Source organism: Molothrus ater, chromosome Z, assembly GCF_012460135.2.
Source record: "Molothrus ater isolate BHLD 08-10-18 breed brown headed cowbird chromosome Z, BPBGC_Mater_1.1, whole genome shotgun sequence".
Classification (NCBI taxonomy): domain Eukaryota; kingdom Metazoa; phylum Chordata; class Aves; order Passeriformes; family Icteridae; genus Molothrus; species Molothrus ater.
This window is the reverse complement of record NC_050511.2, coordinates 20,538,061-20,563,456: the sequence shown is the minus strand read 5'-3', so window position 1 is coordinate 20,563,456 and position 25,396 is coordinate 20,538,061. Positions and strand designations below refer to the sequence as shown.

The 25,396-nt window shown below is 35.5% G+C and overlaps 1 protein-coding gene across 2 annotated transcripts in view; it reads right to left on the bottom strand.

Moving 5' to 3' along the window:
• Window positions 1–458: 458 nt before the first annotated feature.
• RNF180 (ring finger protein 180) overlaps window positions 459–25,396 on the bottom strand; it is a 71,197-nt gene continuing 46,259 nt past the window's right edge. Inside the window, exons 5-7 of one of the 2 annotated variants that reach the window (XM_036403938.2) lie at window positions 24,487–24,712; window positions 19,721–19,846; window positions 459–3,644 (exon numbers count right to left, since the gene is read on the bottom strand). In XM_036403938.2, the coding sequence (XP_036259831.1) occupies window positions 3,442–3,644; window positions 19,721–19,846; window positions 24,487–24,712 (555 nt within the window). In that variant the 3' untranslated portion in view covers window positions 459–3,441. The remainder of the gene's footprint in view (window positions 3,645–19,720; window positions 19,847–24,486; window positions 24,713–25,396) is intronic. The other variant, XM_036403937.2, reaches the window with a different exon arrangement.

Sequence of the window (25,396 nt, the reverse complement as noted above, 5' to 3'; positions counted from 1 at the left end):
TTTTTTTTTAGAATTGTCTCATGAGAGAAGCAAGATGACTGAACCTTTGGCAGGTAGGGGAGCTACAAACATACCCACTGGTTGACAAAAAACTCACACACTTCTGAGTAGGCATGAAGGTCCTTTTCCTGTAAAAGTGATACCTAAGTCTTGTCCTGGATTTCTGCTGTCTTCAACAGCTAAATGGTCTTGACTAACAGCACCAGTACTGAGAATTCTTCATTATCGGAATATGTTAAGAACCAGACCATGCCCCCGGATGATTTCTGACAAAAGATGCCTGGAAAGTAATGGAACAAATAAAAGGCTGCTAATATAAAAAAAGTTAATCCCAGTAGTGAAAAAAATCAGCAAACCTTTGATGCTCCCCAAGCAGAAACAAAAGGGATACCACAGAAGACAATGAATGAAAGAAAATAACTCCACCAAGCAAAATCTAGTGAAATGACTGCAAAATATTAAAAACAACTCAAATTTTATTGTAAACATTTTAATACTATGTAATTAAGAAATACAAGCTTGCTGATCAGGATCAATTTAACCAGAAAATAGCCTACAAAGGACCTGCTCTTGCTTGAAGAGATATTGACAGCATTTTACAGCAGACTTCAAGAAAAAACAAATTTAAGCCTTTAAACTGTTTCTGCTTTTTTACAAAAGTATGTAGCTCAAAAAACCCCAATATATGACAAAAAATGTGCATCTCCACTCTATGCTTCTTAGGTGTTTTCCTCTTATGGAGGATTGATCCATATCAATCCATATTGATCCAAAGAGTTGGATTGATCCATATCAATCCATATTGATCCAAAGAGTTGGAGTAGTCTTCATAATGTACGTTTTTGATAATTTAAGCATAATCTTCCTCTGGAATTAATAACAATCCATATAAAATAAAACAATATTGCTCAAGAAACAGTTTAGGCCTTGAAGAAAGGTAGAGTTAAACAATTAGAAATGTCCTGCAAAATTGTGAGTCCGACTAACTTTAGAAAAATGTCTCTCTCAGTCATCAATTCTTGTTGAAAATGTACAAAAGAAGCCAATATTAGATTGTATTTTTACTCTTCTTTGTGACCCTTTTTCAAATAAAGCCATGGTAACATGCTATTAAAAATGATGTAACTTTTTCTTATATAACTAGTTAGCTTCTATATTACATTTCTTATGTATTAATATATTTTTGAATATTTACTGAAGGATATTGCTTTACCAGACATCCTGGTTAAAAAATTTAAATAATATTATTACTGGAATTTTAGACTATATCACTTAATGTAATTTTTCATGACATTTTTTTATTTTAGGTTTTTTGAGATCAAAATGTAGAAGCAATTTTGTCTTAACAGGGAGTTTGTCTCCCTTTTCTGACATATGAACTGTAATTTCAGAAGTTTAGAGAGGCAAACAAAAATTGCAGTTAGAATGGCAGTCCTGGCATATATGAGAGAACTGTTTAAATTTGTGGATAATATTTTAGCATACACACCCACACATCTGCATGTAGCCAAACAGGAGCCTATGACTTATACCCCCTAGTTTCTAAAATACTTCCACCAAATGTTTTATTACAGCCTTAAAGCTTTTAAAACATTATGCTTAATGTCACTAATAATAGAGCTAGTCACTTTTAGGAAGAGACAAAGTAACTGGACGTGGATTATTCGTATTACAAAAATGTATTTTTGGCAAAGCCACGAGTATGTGGTGATAGTGAATTTCAGTTCTTACATCTCTTTAAATTTGCACATATTAAAAAAGACAACAGATTATTTAGTCTAATCAGTGTAGTTACTGTAATTTTTAATTCTACTAATATGTTTTTGAAAAGATTGTTTTATGCAGCCTGTTAGAAAATGAAATATTTGTAGTTGATTTACTGCTGATTTTCAGATTAAGTGAAAGTTTCTTTTCCTGATCTCTTCATAGCCTGTAAGAGGCTGACCATGCTGGAGCTGCTCCAGTAAAGGAATATAAGATCATTCTTAATAAAACTCTGATTTCATTCCATCACATTTGGCAGATGGCACCTTCCACAACATATTTCTCCTTGTTCTCTGCTAGAACAGGGGAGTACACCACCTACTGAAAAACCACAGGTCTCCCACACAAATTCCAATACTAGAAGGACAATATACCTACACTCACATGCTTTTCTAAATGAAAGTACAGTGTACTTTGAAGAGTCATGCCACTAGAAATAAAAACTTCCTTGTACCTCCCTGAAAAGTGAAGCCCCAAACTACTGTGTGCCATTCTTCAGAACCTGATTCCTACATTCATTTCTAGTATCTTGTACTATAATTTAATAGATGCTCTTCCACTTGAAAATACTGTGTAAATAACAAGTCTGGAATTATTGTTGAACTGGCTGCAGTTTGTTACTGTAACTCATCAATTTGTATTTAGAGTAACTATAAAGTGCTTTAGAATAGTTTCACAAGAAAGGTGCAAATAAATACTGTGCCCTCTTATGTCCTGTCCCATGAGACATAAAGTCATGGAGAACCCACATTTAAAAGTATCTTCAATTTTTACAGCAATTTAATAATGATACTGATTTCTTATACTGGAGAATGCTTTTGTTTCCATTATTTATTTGGGTCAGTGTTTCACAGCATCATAGCCAACAGGCCTGCTGCTTGCCCTCCATTAGTCTTGCAGGGTCCAAACACACTCATCTGAATGGGTAAAAAAGGTATGGTGCTACACTGGGAATCTGCACAAAAATGGTCCTGTTATTGTGCAGAACTTGTGGTTGTTAGTTGATTCCTTCTGAATAATATTTGCTGAAAAGATGAACTGGCAGCACACTGCAGTGTAATTTTTCTTTTTGGTTAATAGGCTCAAAATATCACAGTGGAATGCTGACAGGTCTATAAGTTGTCAAAATTTTCCAGGATTTGGATCATGGCACTGAAATAGCTCTGATGAATGTCTATGCAGTGTATGTACAGCACTTCTCCTGCTCCCAAAAGATCTGAGTAAAAATGGTAAGCATCTTTATTGCTTTTATGTATGAGGAATTGAAGCACCAATGAGTGAGTGAAATGTGTCAACACAGAGTCAAACCCCTAAATGACTCTATAGATTACATTCTTTTGTAGTACACAGACCTCCCTAAAAACTGGGAGTACTTCTACAGAGTAATCATTTTATAAATTAGGGGTAAATTCTTTTCCCATCAAAATTTCCCAAAGGCAAAACTCCCACTGAATGAAGTATGATGTGGATTTCACATTACATTTGTAACCAAACTCAAGCACTTTGTCACATATAGGAGAAGTAACGAACAGCTTCACAGCATGCTTGACGCAGTCTATTCCAATTCTGAATGATAAAAATGCAATATCAGACATTTTAACCTTTTTTCAATATTTTTCTAGTCACAATTTTTCTGTTCACATGACTCTCATTTTCCTTAACTGTTATTTCTACAGCCTAAAGAGGGAAAAAGAAATAACAAAGGAAACAGAAAACAATAAATCCTATTATCCAGTTGATTGAATAAATGTAGATGATCACCAAGTCCATATCAAACCGCCATCCACGGCTATCATCCTCGAAGTCCATGAAGTCCATCCTGTGAGCAGCATGTGGGAAATGCCTCCTGGTCACAGTATTTGAGCGCCTTCGAAAACCTGCTGAAAAACAGACAAGGAGTTAAAAATCTTTTTAAAAGGAACCAGATTGACTAGCAAAAAAAGTTAACACTCCTTCCTCCAGTTATCAAAAAGACAAATAGAAGCAGGAAATCTCACACCTCACTGCTAAGTTTCATCACTTTGTTGGACAAGAAGCTATCTTTGGAATTGATTTTGAAGGATTTAAAAAGTAACACTGTGTTCCTTAAAAAGTAGCTCTGTGTTCCATGTCTAGAAAATAATATGTTTGTTTGTTTGAATATGGAATTCTCTACCATAATAAAGTAATGATATCTGCTTAAGTTTCCAGATTTATCAACACCTCTTTTGGTGCCTTCTTGCACTGAGTTTGACTCAGTGGTCTAGAAGTGAAAGGCTCCATATACTGTAATGAATCTCTTCAGCAATTGGTTAAAATGGGTTCCCTAAGATGGGTTCTACTCATCTGAATTCTTCAGTAATCAAAAATATCCAGATCTGTACATACATAGTTCAACAGCTGATACACATTTGAATTCCTTTTTACTAGAATCTGAGATTATTTTTCAAAGATAAAATAAATAAATCTTCTAAATGAATTGTGCTTGCTTAAATAGAATGTTCATTGCTTAATATAATGCATACCAGGTGAAAATTCAACTTTTAAATCACTGTTTGTACGCTGATAACACCTTAAAAATATATAGGCAGATGCAAACAAGTCAAGTGGAAGTAAAAATCCTGTGTCTCCAAGATGGCCTGAGGGTGGGGTCCTCCTCTTCATTGTCCGCCAGACTTCTCCATGTAGCAAGTGAGGTACTGTGGAAGCAGACCTCTTTCCTGTGTCAAGACATGAGTTTGGAGAAGAGTCTGTGCAGCTGTGTCAAACAGTAGGCTGTGGCACAAAAAAGAGCCTGGGAGCTGTGGTGCAAAGGCAGAAAATCTGTCCAATTCTGATAAAGGACAGTTGTACTCTGGATTTTTCCTCTGTTTTCATGTAATGAGAAATTTTTATGATGCATTCTGTATTCTTTAATAATTTCTGACAGAAAAATACCTTTTGTATTTACAGCTAGAGTGTAAACCACATTTCTTAACCATCTGCTGATAAAAGCTGAGAGCTGTAGAGCTGCTCAAAAACTGAACAGCAACATAGAGTAGAGGTTTGAATTATGAAACAGAAGACCTGAGGGAGCACCAAACACCTTTTAATGTATTTTTCTACTTCTTAAAAAAAATCCTATCATACATGATTTCAATCCCTAATATAGTCCCCAAATAATTAATGTATGGGCATGTATTTGTGCAAAAGTATATTTTATTTAACTTTCTTGCGTATGCCTGTGTTGCTATACTCTGAACAAGAACTTCTACTGAAATCACATGAATATGCATGCACAGTGCTGGCAGAATCTGGCAGACTGTTAGTGGGAACCTGTTACTAGATAACAAAAACAACGTTGTGTGCAAATCACACTTTTATATGCACCAAAGTGTGCAAACCAAAAAGGTTTTCAGTAAGAATCAGTAGGCACATCTGTTGCACTTTGCAACCTTCTGATGAAGTACTAGCAAAGCACAAAATAAAACTACAAAAAAATTAAAATATCCTCCCAATTTTATAAATTGACCTACTTTTTTTAAACTCAAAAATAAAAGGTACCAGATAGAAAATTTTACTCTAAAAATGTTCCTAAATGAATAATATGCAAGCTACAATAACCATTTACATTAAAAGTGCTCATGTAAAATTAAATTATGTATGAACAAGTGTTCTAAGGTTATCAGATATACCAAAGTACATAATTTTGGCACAGCCTCTTCTTTCTGCATGGATGAGAAAAGCTATTGAAAGACTGTGAGAAAAAATGCAAGTACAGACTGAGACCTTCCCATATGTGCCCTTGCAGCACCTGGCAGCTTGGTGAGCTAGATCTTTGGAAGTTTTTTCCAGAACAATGTGTTAAAACAGCATTGCATGTGTCTCTGCATGCTTGTGAACCAGATCTCACACTGACTCCATTTACTGCACTTTATGTCCCTTGGTGGAGCAGTTTTGGAGTAAATAAATTGTTTTCCTTTCAGGTAAAACTAGAAACAGAAGATGAGCTCCAAGAGCTCAGAAGTGTTCCAGTAATATGCTTCAACCACTAATGGGCATTTAGCCCTTGGGACTGCAAGTTGCCTCACATGCAAATGTGGACATCTGACCTCAGAGCATCAATTTTTGTGCTCTATTATAGCTGATATAATTGCTAATGCAAGAATGCCTCTGAGAGACGGGGAATAATCTTTCCTACAACATCTTTATGCTATTCATAATTTTACAGATCTCTAGTATCTGTTTTCTTTAATATGCTTTCCAAACAAAAGAACTTGTGAATTTCCTTTGTATGGAAAAAGCTTCAAAACTTCAGACTATCCTTTCCACATTATGCTCCACCCTCCTTTATTTTTCTCTGAGATGTAATCTAAAATTATGTGCAAAATTTGAGTTGTGGGATCACCACAAATCCAGACAATGACAAAAGATTTTGTTATTATTCCTGCTTACCTTTTTACTGTGGCTGTGCATGAAATGTTTTCAAAAAATTAATCCCAGTACTATCCAAATGTCTTTTTTTAAATGGCAATAGCTGATTTACAGCACACTACAGTGAATATTATGGATTATGGAGATGACTAATGCCTCTGTGTACACCTGACTGTCCTCATAGTGAAAGGGTTTTACTTGCAATCTGAACTTTTCATATGCCTTAATGCTCATCCTCTTGCCACACACCACTGTGAACAGGTGGTCTGTCCTCTTGGTGGTCTCCTTATAGGTATGATAAGGCTGACTGGAGATCCTCCCGAAAGCGTACCCTTTCCCTTTCTGAAGAAGCCAGTTCTTTCAGCCTCTCCTTCCAGGTCAGGTTCTCCAGGCCTCTGAGCATCCCAGCTAAACCTGGGTCGCTCTGCTAAACCTGCTCCAGTCTACTGCTGTCTTCCCTGTACAAGGAAGGAAGGCAAAACTGCAGGATTTTAGATGTGGTGTCTTGAGCAGTAGGGGATAAAAGCTTCATCTACAGGTTTTCATACATCATACTGGATGTATGAAAATCATCGTACAGCCAGGATGCTGCTGGCTTTCTTCACTGCCAGGGCATACTTCCAGCTCACCCACAGCTTGCTCTCCACCAGGATGCCCAGGCTCTTTCCAGAGATCTGTCCTCAGGCTTTCAGTGCACAACCTGTCTCATTGCCAAGGGCTCTTCCTTCCCAGGTGCCGGTCTCAGCATTTGTCTTTTTGAATTTCAGAGTCCTTTCCAAACATTTCTACAGCTTGTCAATGTATCTCTGAATGGTAGCCCTGTGCTGAGTCTATCAATCTGTCCTTAACTTTGCTGTTCTCTGCAGGCCTGATGAAAATGTGTTCTGTTGCTATCTCTAGGTCACAGATCAAAACTTGACAACTATTAGTTGTCAAGTTCATATTTACTATCATTAGTGAAGTGAATAACTTAATATCACTATAAATTTTACCAGCAGTATATGTATCACTTTACACAGACCACTGTGTCATTCTGACAAGGTCTCAGTTTGACTTGCTACGTGCTCTTTTACACTGTACTTCCCATCTCCTACTTGGGTCTGTTTTTCTTTTTTAGGCGCCTGGCAAAAGGGTCTTTGTCTGATGCAGCACCTGCTTTTCTCCAACTTCTTGTCCTTTCTGAATAGCAGCCCCACCACTGAGTCTACCAATTTGTTGTCACCTGCAGACTTGATGACAGCATGGAGGAAAAGAACAAAATTTCCAAGTATTCTATAATTTTTCAAGTATACAGGTGTTTTTATGTTGCTTTCATGCTTTGACAAACAAGGTATCATCCCAAACTTCTTGCATAAACGCCAGCTTTCTCCCATATGCACATCAAGAGGCATTATATTCTGATTATGCTAACATAATAGCTAAATTGCGAGATTTGCTAGTTAAGATGAGCTGTGAGATTTGTATTTCCAAGAAAGAAAAATCATATATTGCTGGAAAGGTTTATGAGAGAGCAGCACTTATTCTGTGTGAATGACTGCAAGCATGTCCCATTAACTTCTCATCTCATGCCCCAAACTTTTAGTCTCAAGCTCTCCACTGAGACTCAAGTTCCCAAAATATTCAGTTCCTTCCCCAAACTAAGACCATTTAATGAAACTACCATCCTTCTCAGATCCAGAGGTCTACTTCTTCTGCATGAAAAGCTTGAACCTCACCACCCTCTTGCCTCAGTATTTCAGCTCCACAGACCTGTTGTCTCAGAAGTCTTTTCATCTAGAGAGAGACATATCAAATTATAAACTTCTTTCTCCAGGATGCATACCAGAACCTTCAGCTTTCCTATGTTAAAACTTCTACTGTCATCTTCCAAGGCCTTTTCCACAGCAAAATCATCTTTCTCACTATCCTGCTCTTACCTTCCTCGCACTTTCTCTCTGCTTTCCTTGCATATTTCACTCCTCTTGCCCTTCTGATATTATCTGTGGTCTCTTGCTGGCTGCCAGCACCTTATACCCATGACTAAACTTACATGATAGCTTAAACATCTCCCCTTTTCTTTTCCATCACCAAAATCCAAGTCCTACTTTCTGACAGCTGTTGGGCTCTAGAAAACCTGGATGTAAAATGTACTTAAGGTGTAAAAATGTACTTTCCTTTCCTGAAACCATTTTTACTTCCACTATGTTGTCTGTCTTACCAGTTATAGACTTTTTCTGGGCTTTTGTTTTAAGTGTTAAATTCTATTGCAGTCTCAGAGAGGTAAATTGTGTTTAAGCAGTAATTTGTGCATGCTTAAAATGTGATTTATTGAACTCACTGTGCATATGATACTGATGGCCTCTGCACATTAATAAATCAGTTGCACGCAGCAATTTAATGAGAAAGACACAGAAACTGCTTTTTAAAGGTGTCAAAGACCCCCATCTGAAAGAGTCTACATAAGCAATCAGTTACTGTGAAAATCTGAAAATGCCATGTCCTGAAGCCTTTCATATGGGACAAGACTTGATTCCATAAGGGACACACCTTTCCATAAGGCAGAGCTGGGAACCACTGCTACAGCTAGATGTCTGCTTTGTCACTTTTGTAAGGCATTTAACATGAAAAGAAGAACAACATGCTACAGACAAAACTATGTAGAAATCCCAAAACGTGGAAGTGTCACTGATGTACATATCATTTGTCAAAACAAAAGGCTTGCAAAAACATCAGTCCTACAGAATCAAGCACCAGCCAAACAATGCTTCCTGCTGTCTGGTATTAGCAAAACTATTGGGATTTATATCTAAGAATAATCTCCCCTCTCTTAAAACTTTATAAATCCTTTGTGGATCTGAGAAGAGAATATAACAAAATGAACCAGAAATATACAAAATTAAAAGGATAAAAAACCCCAACCAAAACAATTAATAGAGGTTCCAACGGCAATAACAGTTCTTAAAAATAAAATATTTATTTCATACAGCTCTAACTTTCCATATTATTTTCAAAATTATAAGTTCAATTTTTTTGGTAGCTAATCTCAGAGTTTTTCTTCAGAGGTGTGTAAACAAAATAAATGCAGAATTTAAGGTTATTAATTACAAATCAACACATAAAAGCCATACTTAAATTTGGCATTTCTTTGGATCATTTATGGTCAATCCCTTAAATTAACATCTCTCAGGCCTTTAGGACAGAGTGACAACTTATAATTTGGACTTTTTCCTCTGTGAAATACTGTAAATTGCATTCCATCACAATTACAATTATTTTCACTTGACAAATTTGATGGTTTTACTCTAGAGTGGAAATAAATATAAGATCTTCTTCCATTCAAATACAGCTTGTCAGATTTCAGTGAGAATTATTTAAAAGTGAAGTTTTTCGCACATTCCTACTATTAGTTTGAATTCTAAGAATAAAATATAGCACCACTTTACCACTTAGCAATGATGTTCAGAATACTAAGCAAATAAAGAAATAAAAAGTCTGAAGACAGTTACCTCTTGCTATTTTATAGATAAATAATTCAGCTTTTACAAATTAAAATATGAACCCATATTAAGTTAGCTTGTATATTGTGAAAAATAAGCAGATTGTGAGAAAATGAGTTTGAAAATTAATTCCAAAAGCCATAAAGCCACATTAAATGCATGCATACACATTTTGCATAGGCTATTCTGCATAACTAAATATCTCACTCTTTAATAAATAAGAAATATATTTATCAATTTTATGAAAATTATTCAATAGCTACTGTGTCCAGTCCCTCTCAGAAATTCAAAGAAAAAATAGAACTCATAATTTCTGTCTTGGGCTGTTTATTTTCCTGAAAATAACGGAATCAAGAAACGAGAGGACTGTGGGAGGGCATAATGACCTTAGAAAACATGCTCAGCCTGTGATTATTATCACAGAAAACATAATCATCTGTGATTATTCTATAATTATCAATACTCACAAATAGAAGCCACTTGGCTAGTTCAATTGCTAGGATACGTACTAAAATGGGAGTAATTAATTCACATATCTCAGTGTAAAAGTCACTTGACTTTGGGAGACTTGAAGGAATTTTGGAAGATAGTCAGCAAGCAGATCCCTTTTTTTCTTAAGTAACTAGGTGGATTACCTGTTTGCTTTTTTTTCTTCCCCCAAATCATAACACAAAAATACCAAACAGTCAGAATATTATGTAACAGCCGAGGACTGATATCAAGGAATGAAGCTGCATGGTCTCATGCATGTCATAGAGATCTAAATGCATAGGTTGCATACATTCTAGACCATAAAATGTCTTACTTTGATTTTAAAGGTAAGACTTGTACATGCATATTGATGACATACAAGTTACAGTTATGGTAATTTTCATACATTTGCCTTCAGGAGGGGGAGTTGTAATGACTTTTGCTCACATTTGCTTGTAAATAAATTGTATCTTAACAGTGAATTTAACTTGTGGACAATTTCTCTCTTTACCGTGACCATGCAGACAATAAAAACCAGGGAATTTCAAACAGCAACTTGAGGTTGCTTCTGCTTCTGCGGTATGTGCATCAATAATCTATATGAAAAATAATTTTAAAAAGTATTCTGAATATTCTAAATCAATGAGATTTCCTCTTATTTTTCATCTACTTTCTGTTTCTCTTCCGTTCTATCTAATCTCTTACTCATCATCAACATCATTCATCTCTCTCCTGCTGTTCCTACATTTTACCACTGAACGTTTCTGTACATCGTGTTGTATTTGTCATCTTCCCAGATGACCAAATACTGTATTTCAGCTGCCAGCAACTCTTGCTAAGTTATCATCACAAAAGCCTTCCCCTGTTTGTGTCATATTGCTGTAATAGCATTGGCTACCTCTAGCTTCATTCTTCCCTCACTAAGTACTTACATCCCTTTAGGCTCTATTTGTACAGACTGCTACCTCACAATAGATAGAGAGGCAAACACTATCGATATTGATAGGTAGACTTATTATATAATAAGAGATGACTGAATAAGTATAGAATAGCATTTAAAAAATATGTCATATTGTTTCTTGTCTTTGATGTGAATGCTACTTGGCATGATGCTTAATTCTCTCTAGATTCTTATTTTGTAACCTCCATGATTGCTGTATTTTTTCAAAACATAATATTTAATACTAATGATGATTTAAGAAAAAACTTTGCAGAGTTTTGTAACTACTGTTAAAACCCTTTCAGTGCTTAAGGCTTCAATATTTTAAGCCAGTGTCAGTGATAACAGTAGATAATAGTAAGGCAAATACTTTCTTTAAAATAAATTAATGAATCATCCCTACTTCTCCTAAGACAGGGGCAGTTTCTCTAGAGAAACTGGTGAATTACCTTTCTTGGACCCATGCATCTGTCTTTAAAAAAGCATCTGTCTTTAAAAAAGGCATGATCAGCTTTAGCTATTATCAATGCTCAAAATTTTTATTTCCCATCTGAGAAAATAAAAGAAATGTTCCTCCAGATAATGAAAAAATCCAAAGTACAAGATTGTATCTTTAGAAAGCTGGCACAGTTTTTCTGAACTGAAACTTTTCTGATGCTGACAGTACTTAACCAGTTTTTAGGAAGTTAGCCAAGACTTCACAGAATGAGCTGTCTAAAAAGCCTTCATAGTTGTTCAACATAAAAATAAAATAAAAATAAATTTTCACAAAGCAGATTTATTAAAAAGTTAACTGGAAAGAAGTAATTTGAAATAAAAAGAAAGTGCTTATGAACTGTTAAAAATTCCTTCCTTTAATCCTTGTTTAGTTGTGTAATGGTTTTTACCTCTGATTTTTTCTGATGCAATTTCAAACATTCAGCTTTATCTACTCAGTAAGTATATGCACCAAAGCTCCTGAATTTGCTCTGTTGTTTGCAAATCTCTGGCTTCTTTAAGAAGGTATGGCTAGTCTGGCTCTGGACTAATTAAAATATTATCACCTTTTCATGTTTATTATTCTCACTCATCACCTTGAGTGCTTTCATGGTTCTTCTTTTGTCCTTCATCAAATCAAAGTGTCAGCTTTTGTTTTCACTTTAAAGGGTCTCCATGACTCTGTATTGCCTAAAAAATGTTGCCTATCTTTTTACAATTATGCTGTGCAAGCACCACATTCTTCCAAAAATCTTGTCAAGTTTCTGTCCAATAAATGCTCCAGGATCAAAGTGAATTTTTGCTTATGTACAGCTTTGGAATGGGTACAGAGTTATCTGTCACTGGTACAGGCGTATGAAGTAGTAATCACAGCATATTAGGCAGGAAAAACACTGTATGTGGTTGTCCTTCTTTCTTCCCTATCCACTCATTGACAGAGATGAAGCCAACTAATACATCTACCATCTATTATCAACCAAAATTTATTATTTTTATAGCAAACAGAGTTTCTGTGAGGTATCAAAGAAACAAACTGAACACCAGGCAAACTTAATTTTAATTTAAGATATATTTACACCATCAGAGTTGAAACTCTTTAGTGGTTGCGTGAGTACAAACTGGTCTCTAGGCCGTGCATTTCAGCGCTGGGGAAGAATGCACAACATAAAATTTATTAAACATAATAGTTAACAGCTATAGCTGCTATAGCTAACAGTAATAGTAGAGCTAACAGCTAATTAAGAATATAATATAATCATTTTTTTCCCTATCCCTATTCTTCTTGGCGTAGCTGCCAAGGATTACTCTCCACTTCCACTAAAACACATAAAAAATACTTGTTATTTCCTGTCATTGGTGAAGAAAAAAGGCATCTTTGCTCTCACTTGTTCACAGAGACCAATCTGAACCTGAACTAATCACAGCAGAACTTTACACAAAACATAAATATTAAAATCAAGAGATATTTTATGCTCTAAACAAATTCTGTAATGAAAGACTACCACTTAAAAAAATTAATTATTCAAAGTTTACCCAATGTGGTTAAACTAAGATTATGTATTGTTTTCAGTTGTCTCTAGAGACCAAATAGTAAATATTTATGTGATCTTATTTAATAAATAAATAAAATGAAACCCTTTTATGATGGCTTAAATAAAATCATAATGAAAGAGACTATTTTATCAAACTGCAGAACATCTTATAAAACAGGCATACTGAGTAGTCTAAAGGTCTTCCTACCCTATCGTTCTTTCCCTGACAAGTCAGACTATGAGGAATTGGTCAGGATTGAAAAAAAGTAAGAACAAGGCAAGCATATTGCAACATTTTTCCCTCTCAGTCCCAGGGACCGCATTTCCATGATCTCTGCAGACAAATGTGGTACCTTTGAGTTTAACAGGAACAAGAATCTGTCTTTATTTGAATCCATGCTTTGGGGTAATGATAATTTTATTTAATGTCTCTTAGTTCTTTTGCAGAGTTCTAGTTCTTTTATTATGAGACAGTGAATAACAGCAGCAGACATACACTTCTGTCATTCCTTTCGTGATCTTAATTACCGCAATCATCCCCCCTCTTTTAGTAATCGATTTCTTTGTGTGAAGTATTCTAGTCCATTTACATAATCCTCATCAGGAAACAATTTAAAACTGACTTTCTCTTTTATCTTTTCGGTACCCTTCCTGCTAACTACCTTGTTTTGTGATGAAAAGAAAACAATGTAAACATTGCTGAAGAACACTAGGTTCCAAGACAATCTCCTGCCACTGATTGCACTTGGTTTTAATTTTTATTATCCCAAATATTTCATACTGCAAGCAAATCTTACATCTTCATGTCTTGTAAAAAATACGCTGGATAATACAAGCTGTAATTTAGACCCATACAGGACCCATATGATATCTCTTCAGTGAGAAAAATTAATCATATATTTGTATTCTTTGTTTGGTATCTTTTAACTGGCTATTAATGCTTCAAAGGACTTTCCCTCTTATCCTGAACACAGCTATATTTTATCAAGCATCTTTAGAAAAAGACCTTAAGAGTTTTTAGGAATTGTTAGCTGCAGAGTCAAAACCCTGATATCTGTAACTCCCCTACAAGTTAATTTGGGTGTCTCTGGTAGACCTGTGGGCCATGGCTCCAAAGGAGGTCCAAGATGTTCTTGGTTTGTCTCACTGACCAGCATGAACACTTGGCTGCCTAAGCAGAACTAAAGATGCCAATATAACATCCATTCAGGGACATGTCAAATGGGGAAAGGCTACAGTATACCTTTTTGCCATGGCCATTCTAGCACAACCCTTGGTGTTGCATAATTACAGCTACCAATATTCCTGCCACACCAGTCTTACAGTACCACGGTTAAATGGAAACAAGCAATCCTGATGACACATACATACTAGATAGAATTTGATTCCCTCCAGTGCATTGATGAACCAATAGAGACAAAACAGCAACCATAATTTCTGAGTAGTAAATTACTCTCCTACACAGGCTAGTGCTGGAGGCAGTCTTTAGGACTGGAACATCCTTTTCAACGAGAATGTGGCTCTGAAGGAGTCCCTAAAGAACAGCCTCTGCAAAACTGCTTAAAATATAAACAAGGCTATTGATACACAAGATTTAGTTCTAACACTGTTGGCAAAGTAACAGGGAAGGAAGTGGCAGCCCTGAAGCTGAAGCTTAAGACTTCTCTGTAGCAAAGACCTTTTTATTTTAAAACTTCCCTTCCATTTTCTTTTCCTTTCAGATTGACTTCTACTTGGCAAGATGCAGAAGGAGAAGAATAAAGGCTATTTAGAGCATAGCTGGTCCATGGGACCCAAGGGGGACTCTGGAATCAAGAAATCAGTCTTGCATTTTTTACCAGCAGGAGCTGACAGAACTTGTGGGCAAGGAAAATGGGTGCAAGAGTTAGGGCCCAAGTGCTGAAAAATCAGTAAAATGACAAAGTGGCCATCGGTGGAGCTGAGCTAAGACACTCAACCAGCAGGTTCGGATTCTGTCTTTTCTGTATTAGTGTACTATAAGCCTAGCAGATACTGAGACAACACTTCCCAGTGAAGTGTGTCTTTTTTGGGCAGAAAATTCACTCTATGTGAAGACTGCAGATCACAAATGCATTTTGTGACAAATAGATGTGTGCAAATTAACTTTTGTGATTTGACAAGCTCTACTGAAGAATTTTGTGAAGAGAGGCTGAGAGAGCTGGGCCCATTTAGTCTAGAGAGGAGAAGGCTGAGAGGGAAGATCAGTAACATATATAAATATCCCAAAAGTGAGTGTCAAGAGGATGATGCCCGGCTGTTCAGTGGTTTCCAGAGACTGGGAAAAGAGCAATCGCCATGAACTAAAACACGAGAAGTTCCACCTCAACATGAGGAAGAACTTTGTGTTGAAGGTGGCAGAACACTGAAACAGGCTGCCCAGGGAGGTTGTATAGCCTCCCTCTCCAGAGATATTCAAAACCCAGTTGGATGAGTTCCTGAGTCATGTGCTCTGGGTGACCCTGATGGGATGGAATAGAAGAAATTGAGAAGAATAGTCCAAAATAAGGATTATTCTGGGAGCCTTCTGCCAGCATTACTCTTTATAGCTAAAATTACACGCTGCACCTTCTATTTTCAGTAACACCTGTCTTGTTTCTTCTCAGTAGATCACAGTTATCTGAACTTGAAAACCAGTATCACTTTATTTGGTTATTTATACAAGGAAGATTTAACTTAAAACTTGTACATTTTTTTGTTTCCAACATCCTGCCTTTGTTACCTATCAAACTGAAATCACGATAAGAAGAATCTTGAATCAAAAAAGTAAATTTTAGTATTGTACCCCTATTTTAAAGACAGAGAGACAAAGAAATGTACCAACTGGCATTATTAAAAGTTTTCTCTAAAGGAAATGGTTCACCATTTTCTTTAGAGAATGATTACATAAAGGGTCATAGCAGATGTGACCTACTGAAGTGATGGTAATTTCCACCAGGTTTTAGTAGGCTTGGAAAACACTCTGTTGCAATCCTGATGCAGAAGTCAATATTTTTATTAAGTACCTAAAGAGATGAGATCAGGAAAGAATCTGCACAGATTTCATCGTATACAACACTAGAGGAATGTTTTCTAGATTAAACATTTAAAAAGATAGAAACAAACATTCTATTTTTAACTAGACTTTCAATTTAATTGCCGAGTTTTAGATAAAAACATCAGCAACATTAACAGATGGAGGGGATTCCTATTAGCCAAGGAATAATTATGATTCCAAATAGTAACCAAAGGCTGTAACTCAGAGGTTCCATAATCCCCTTCTGCTCTTCTGAGCATCTACTTCTACTTTTCTTGAGCCATCTCTACAACCTTACTCTACATGCAGGCAGCCAGCATCTATCTACAATGCAATCATCATTATCCTGACTACTTTATCCTTCATCTCTGCAATGTATTTCTATCTCAGATTTATGCAAAAGCTTTAGAAATAACACTTTCAGGCACAGTGTACTAAATATCTCAGTCATTTGTAATTTCTGCACTTGATTACACCGAAGTCAATGTCAAATTAAGTATCATATTTGCAATTTAAATTATTCTAATCTCTTATTTTAGCTCTCATTTCTGTATCAAATTACTGTTGGGGCCTACCTTTAGTTGGTGAACTTCCTGTGACTGTACTGCTCTTACAGAATGCAATTCCACTTTAATGGCATGCAAAGGCCACACTTAAGGTATTCAATTATGATATATGATAATAAGATCCAATTGAGTGTGTTTGCTATTTAACTTTTCTGTTCAAACTACACTATTTATCTGTTATAAAATCTATTTAAGAAAACGATTAATTGTTATTTCTATCGTGAAATTGCAATTTTTTAAAGTTGTCAGTACTCAAAAGAATAACTAATATAATATCTTTGTTTATCTCATATGAAACCAGAGATATTTTAGGGAAATATTTAAAATTAGTTTGTTAACTTTTCCATGTATTAAAAATCTGAATGGGAAAAGAAGAATTGCTTTCCTTTGTGAACGGCATTGCCATTTCCCCATTAACTTATCCTTGACCAAACACCATATAGACAGCAATACCATAAGCAATGTTTATGAAACAAGTGGGAATTCTGTTGATTATTTGATTGGAAAAAAATACAGTGCATTACAAGGGCAATCTAATCTGGAGAAATTTTCATCAGTGTAAAGCCCAAAAGTGCCGCATTGCTGAGGTTTCTTTCTTTTTGTATAAGAACTGAAAAGTTATGGTTGTTTGTATTATGAAAGATAATTCTACATTCCCTATGGAAAATCTCATATGAAAGAAGTCTCACATGTAGATGAGCAAATATATTTGGCTAAGTGAATAAGTTCAGGAAAAAAAGTAAGGAAAAAGAAGAAATGCTTGATTTTATCTAGCAGTCCTGCAATGTTCATTAAGTCAAAATTAGTTAACCTGATAAATTTTGTATATCATCTAAACTTCCTAACAGTAATTTTTGTCTCCTCATGTCCCAATCTAGTTCTGAGGTCTGATTTTATCTAGCATATCTAATGAGTGATTTACTGGCTAAGGTATACTATTTTTACATCTCTGGTATTAAAATGATATTGTGGAAGAGGTTTTGTCCCAATGAAAGCTAGAATAATATGAAAAGAGCTTCCAGATACTCCATGAACACTGGACCTGCTGGATATGAAAGTGAAAGAGCATATGCATTTCTAACACGGATACAGAATTTCTTCTTTGCCAATGTAGTTATTGTACTGCAGTATTTGACAGTGCACTCTTATATAGAGGTGGTTATTTTCATGTTCAAATTTGCAGGATTTCATTGCTTTCTAAGCACTGAAATGACATCCCTTTTCACTCCAGTCACTCTACTCATGTACCCACCCTATTCCTCTTCCCATTCTTTATATTTGACTTCTGAAATTATAACATCTTATTAGGCTATTAGGTTCTTAATTAAAAGAAAATTAATCTAAGTGCCCTCTTTATCCCTTCAGATCTCAGTGGTATCAGGGTTTCCCTTTGCAATGGAATCTAATATGATGTCAGAAGACTTTTGCTGCCACTATTCTCAGCATTTTATGCCTGTTAAGTTTGAGCAGTGTCCTGAGGCAGTGAACAAAACCAATTATGGAAACCAAATATAGAACTTTAGGTGTTGCCAAGCACAATTTAGATATAAGGCAAATACATAGTCCAGGTAGAAAATACAATATATTTGCATTTTGAAAGCACACAACCTGCATTAGTTTTTATTGAAATAAAAAGTCAGAAGACAGACAAGGCAGCAATCCTCTTATTGAGAAATGCAAGGACAAAGTTTCAGACAGCTTTGTGGTTTGTGTGTCTCATTAACTAGATTTAACCATGTTTCCATTTAGTGCGGGACTTTTAGACTATACTTTGGAGACACATAATTCCAGCATTCAAAATTACCTTTGGCAAATTTTCAGGTGGCACAATACTGAAACTTTATGATGTCTCCAGATCTTTCTTTTATTTCTACTTATTTATGCTTTGTACAATGCTTAGTATTGTGAAAGATATTTATGAAAGGCATAATTTGTATAAGACTACAAAACATAAAGGAACTATGTCACATGCATAACATATATTAAAATAAACCCATAAGCCCAGCATTAACACTCATACTGTATTAACTCCTGTTAGAGAAAGTAAATAGTCATCCTCATTGTCCTGCCAACAGTTTTTTTCTCTGAGTAATACCAAAGATAATCTATGAGTCCTCAAATTTCTCAAGTCTGCTACTTTTGATAGCCAAGAATATTTCTTGATATTATCAGTATCAAATTGTGACATTACTTGACATGATTTTATAAGTAGAGTTCCAGAATTTATCAAATTTCACCTTTACAAAGCCCTGGGTAGACTTATAAAAGGAATATAAAATGCAACTCCTGTTTTATTTTTTCCACATACTTTTAGAAGGCATCTGCTCTTACAAACAGGAAAAGTACATCTGCTAGCTAGAATCAGCACTATGAAAAGTATATCAAGTAACTACAAGTAAATTTACATGAGGCCTGGTGAAGAAAGGCCATTAGACTGAAAGCTGGGAAATATGGGTAAATGGTGAATCCTGCATTTAGGTGGTCTAACTTAAATTTGTTCAGTTCATGATCAGTTAATCCTGAAAATGTTTAGTGTTAAAGTAGCAACAAGAGGCCTAAGTTTTCTTCATATAATAAAGAGAAAATGAAATGAAAACACCCATACCCATTACTCTATTTTGTATGCATTATATATGGAATAATATATATTATTCAAAATTTTTATTTGACTTCTTTTATAAAATACTGATTCTTTTGATTTTTTTTTTGAGAGGTCTTTATTTACCACACTCAGAACTAGCAACTTTTCTCCTAGAGTAATTTTCTTTATTCCACTATGCAGACAGACATTTTTCTAAGAAGGACGCTACATAAAATTATCCTGATAATGTGCGCAGAATTAAAGATTCAAAAATAAATGAAAAGGTACAAGCACAATTGTCTTTTTACAGTTTGCAGTTTATCTTTAGATTCAGAGCACTGTGTATGAATCACCCATGAGAATTAAACTCATCTCTACTTTAAGAATCATCTGTCTGTTTGCCAATGGCATGTATTAATCAGAGTCTTATTTTCAAATATTGCACTTGAGTTTGAATGACATTTAGGCAAAAAATTAAAAATCTTACCTTCAAAAACTCTGAATGCTTTCTTGCAGCTTGGTAGAGGCCATTTAGCAGAATTGGATTTTTGAAAATTTTCCTTTAGATTCAAATATTCCATAGGGAAAAAAGATCTGGTAGAGTTATTCAGATCTACAATAATTAAGGGGAAAGAATACATACATCAATGCCCTAAATAAAGCATAATAATAATGAGCACAAATTTACACAAAATAAAAATGCCATACCTACTGTGTAATTCTTCTGATTATAACAACTATTTTTTAAAAGTCACATTTACACAACCATTTCCATACATAGCAAGAGCAAGTTGTAAACATTCTACTTTTTTGGAAAAAAAATAAATTAGAAAAGATGATGTCATTATGATAATTTCTGGCAAAATTATGCATTGAAGAAATCAAGCTATTTAACTTACAAAACTATGATGATCTCTCTTAATAAAAATTATATCCATAAAAATGACTGTGGTATTAATTCTCAGCTTTTTGTTTAACATCACCATTCAGTAATAGTCAGTAATGCAAAGGAAGGGGAAGAGCCTGACATTTTTTTTAGATTTAAAAAAGTACTTTGGATTAACAGGAAGTTAATCCTGTTAATTAATTAATCCTGTTAATTAATTATTTTATAAGTTTTTAAGAAAACATTTGTAGAATGATTCATGACACATTGCAGGAGTTGGCATTATGGACTAATCTCAAGAAATCAACATCTTCTCAGGGTATAATTTGGGGAAATACCTATATGATTGCAACTTAAAACTGCCAAACTAAAATATTCATAGCAATGCAATGGAAAACTAAAAACAACAGTATTTTCCTACCATAGAATTGATCTACTGATAACAAACAGGGTTGCTAAGCTAGTAGTTAACAGGAAAAACTTCAACCCCCTGCTCATCAATTTCTGCCTCCAAACCAAGATGGCTCCAGATAAATATTAATAGTAGCTGGTACCATAATTCTTTCTGTACCTACCAAGTAAGAAAAGACATTCACAGGATTTTTGAGAAGGCTTTTCTTATTACTTCATGTGGTCCAATGTAATGGAACATACTTTTCCAATAATAAATATTTTATGAAAGGATAAAATCTTTTTCTCTGGCAAATTTAAGAAAGCTAAGCTTTTTGTGAGCAGGCTCCAAAAAGAAGAAAAAATGCCTTTGCTTCCAGTAGCTTTTTCTGTGTAAGATGAAGACATTAACAGATTTGAAGTAAAAACCCCATGCTAGTTTGATTCTAAAAATTATCCTTTATTTCACCATGTCACAATGCAGGTGGAATGAAGCTACACAATACATGAAGAGCATAGAATCTTCAAATCCTCCATCCCATTATGTGAAAATAGAGCTAATTCACATATAAACTGCTGTCCCTGAAGGAAAAAGGGCCTTTTCTCTCCAAAATGTAAAATGAACAAACTGTGTATTTTTCACTAGTATTTTTAAATTTTTATGAAAGATCTTTATATGCTACTGAACATATTTGGATTAAGTATTATTCAGATTCAGGCTTCTGATGAGACTCTGCTTGCTTCTCACAGCACGGAGAACATTTTATTTTCCTGCTACAGACCACAGAAATCAACACAGATCTTTCAATTTTATTCAATTTTGAAAACTGAAACCTCTGGTGAGGCATCTAATTCCTGTTTCTCAGAAAAGACAGTGGTGACAAGTCTTACTGGCTTCTAGAAGCCTGCTTGGCTGGGCTTTCAATGAAAGATCCCCTCAAGCTGGCCAGGTCACCTGTCCCTCTGTATGCACATGACCCTCTTTCCCTGCCACGTGCCTGGACCTCCCTTGCAAAACCACTACCCTCAATCTGCATTTCTCCAAAGTGGTGGATTTATTGCACATGTGTGTCAGATCTGGCCCTTCTTGCAAACAACATAAATTAAATTTTTATTAATGGAAGTGTAGAAGATCACTCTGTCCCTGTAAGTGAAGCATTTAAAAGATACTTGCTAACTTAGAAAGTTACTTGGTGGAATCAGCTCAAGAGCTGTTTTCTTAGGTGTATCCTGGGCACGTTGTCATCTGATCAGATGTGAGTTTAGACTGATGGGAGAAGGGCTTCTAAGAAAGCCTTTAAGAAAGATGGGAACACATAGTAAGCACCATCAGAGCAACCCATCTGGACTGGAACTCATGCTTAAGGGATCCTCTAAAAAAGGCTCAGCTGACCAAGGCAACTGGCCAGAGGAATTACCTTTGTGAGTCAAATATGGCTTTGTAGCTCTCAGTTAAACACTGATTTTCTCCATAATTGATGGATAATTGACCTCTTAGCCCTTTTTTTGACCTGTTACATGCATCCTTCTGTTGCAGTTATGTTCTGCAAAACCGTACAAGCTAAAAAGTGAACTTCTGAGTATATCCTTAAATGTTTTTCTTTTTGACATATCTTTGTAAAATAAATGCACTCACACAAAAGGAAAGCTGCAGAGAGCATCCAAAATAAATTAATGATGGAAATAAGATATCCCAGCTGCATCATTAGAGAAGTATATAAAGACTACAAGCAACTTTGCTTTGCTGCCAGCACAAACCTATAGCAGCAGTGACTTTAGCATAAGTTTTTAAAGGCTTGATAACTCTTCTGAGTGGAAAAAAAATAAATTACTATGCTTTACATTGCTCTGGTGCCATTCATCTTCTTAATGTGCTGATTTTACTAACTTCTCTGAGGATACAATATCATCATCAATACCCCTTAGTTAATTTAAAAGTTGTTCAGTATGTTATACACTGAAAAATTTCAAAATATTTTTTGTAGTATATATAATAAAACAAAGCTAAATTACTGTAGCTATTTTTAAATATATTGCTAAGTCAAGCACATATTGCTATATACTGAATGGCAATATACAAATAGTTGTAGATTTCTCTCATCTGAAGTAGTTAATACAAAACATATATACTGTTATGGTCCACTATTTATAGTAGACTCTATCTACAAATCTATGACACCTCATGTCCTCCTTAGGCACATAAACCCTTTTCCTCAAAAGAGCTACATACCTATTTAATATTTTAAGAGTAAGTAAAGTTGAATGGGATGTCTTGAGAACAGCTAGTCCAACCTGCTAAGGCAGGGTCAGCTGCACAGGGGCCCCGAATCAGTTGGGTTTTGATGGGTGTTACACAGCCTCTCTGACCAGACTGCTTGAGATCCTCACACACAAAAAGCTCTTTCTTGTGTTCAGATGGGATCTCATGTGTTTGAATTCATGCCAAATGCCTCTTGTGCTGGCAGTGAGCACCACTCAGAAGAATCTGGCTCCTTCTTCTTCATTCCCTCCCACCAGGCATTTTTACACATTGCATGTTAGGTACTCAAAGGCTACAAATAATCCTAGTAATATTTCACTTAGAAAACTGTAACATGTTGAAAAGTTTTGCAAATACATTTTAGAAAGCATCTTTATTCTCCTTTTGTGCTCTCCCAGTGGTAATTTTCTGCAGCAAATCTGCTAAATTGTTTTTTTAAAATTTAAATAGCCCTAGAAAAACCTAACTATCTATCAGTGAAACATACTTCATCTGTACATCAAATTGAAGGGAGCATCAAACATTAGGAAAATGAAATGAGAACAGCTTGAAATCTCTATACAGCAGACAGGCAGGGAGTTGAGAGTGCTCAGGCTGCAGCTTTCCACCCATTTTCTCTGCTGCAGTGCATCAGTGCAGGGATAGCCAGTCTCTATCCCTGGCAACCAGCAGCTGCTCAGTGAATCACCTTGGGGAAATAGGTTCACCTGAAAACTGCTTCCTTCCCACCCTAATGAGTTCTTCTTTATCCAGTCAGTTCCTCAAACTGACCTGTGATCAAATCATACAAAGTTAGGCCTGTGGACAACAGAGTCTGTCAGAGTCTGTGAACAACCAGAAACAGAAGTGGGCAGCTCTGCTGATCAATGTGAAACTATACTTCAGTCTGCATCCCTAACCTGTCATCATCACAGCACTCACAACAGCTTAAAGAAGATCTCTGCAAGATCTCTGTAGCATCTAAAATGAAACAAACACTCCTGCATGGCTGAGTCATTTCCATTACTTTGTGAACTGTCTATGCACAGTTTTAAGTGCTGTAAATGATCTAACTCCAGATACATGGTGCAATTTTATCAATGGCACTTGAATCTACCATATAAACTTTGGACATAAAAGACTGACTCATGCTGTTCCAGACATTCTATCTGCAGAACTACTTACCCTCTTCTATTTCTATACCCAATCTGACACCAAACACCCTACCCACCATATTTTCCTACTGTTAAGAGTAAGGAACACTAGAGATGAGGGTATAGGAGGCTAGGACACAAGAATTTAAGAGATGATCAAGGGTTCTCCCAGCCTTTAATTTCACTTGTCTCCAAATTTAATGTCATAAATGAAAAGAGCATTTTTTGTGTGTGCCATGAAGTGGGCAATTTTGAAAATACTTTTCCAGTAGGATAGTTTGAGAAATGTTTATTATGTTTGGAGCTTGTTATTATTCAGGAAGAAGAAACAAAGAATTCTACCAGAAAAGAAAGCAATCGGAATCTCATTTCTAAAATAAAAAGTTTAAAAGTACATGTCCTGAATAGCTTCTTGACATTGAAGAGAACCTGCATGGAATGTTCTTAGGAGGAGGTAAATGGAAAGAAAATCTCACAGTGGATTAACATTACCAAAATTTGCTCTGAATGCATACAGGAAGGAAAAGTACAAATAATTTTTATTTGTAAAAAATAAATAATTGCAAAAACCTTCATTTCTATACCTTTTTGGAAAAAGACTCTGGCAATTGTAGTGCGACACAGTGGACATGGAGTGCTGGCTGGATTGTCTTTGGCAAGCATCCTTAAGCAAGGTTCACAAAAGATATGGTGGCAGGGATAGCACATGTAAGGGTTGAAATAAACATCCAGACACACAGCACAGAGATAGCTTTCTTTATCTCCTCTGAGTTCATGCTCATCATCTGTATGCAGGTTATCATTTGCAGGCTGCAAGAAGAAAAAGACAACATATTTTCACATTCAGCTCATAACTATTTTGGATAAAACAATTGTCCAGAAGATCATTTTCAGTACTGGTTAAGAAGACAGTACAAACATGTGATATTCTTAAATTTAATACAGGTTAATACTTTTAAAAAGATGATGAAATATAAAACAGGAATATCAGAAAAAAGTCCTCTGTGGGAAAGACGAAAAATCACAAGGCAGTAAAAGAAGGAAGTAACAAAACCAAAACGGCTAAGTAAAACTGTATTATGATCAGATTTCTTCTTTTAAAATTAATTTTTACAGTTTATATGTATCTGCATTACAAAAAGGCAGAAACATAGAATGGTATGGCTTGAATGGGACCTTAAAGATCATCTAGTTCCTACCTTCCTGCCATGTGCAAGACACCTTTCTTGAGACTAGGCTGATCAGAGTTCCATCCAACCTGGCCCTGAGCATTTCCAGTAATGGCACATCCATAACTTCTCTGGTCAAACTGTTCCAGTGCCTCACCACCCTCACAATAAAAATTTTTTTACCTAGTATCAAATCTGCATTTACCCTATTGCAGACTGAAGTCATGCCTCCTTGTTCTATCACTACATGTCCTTGTAAATAATCTCTCTCCATCCTTTACGCTCCCTTCAGGCACTGAATGGCCACAATTACGTCACCCTTAAG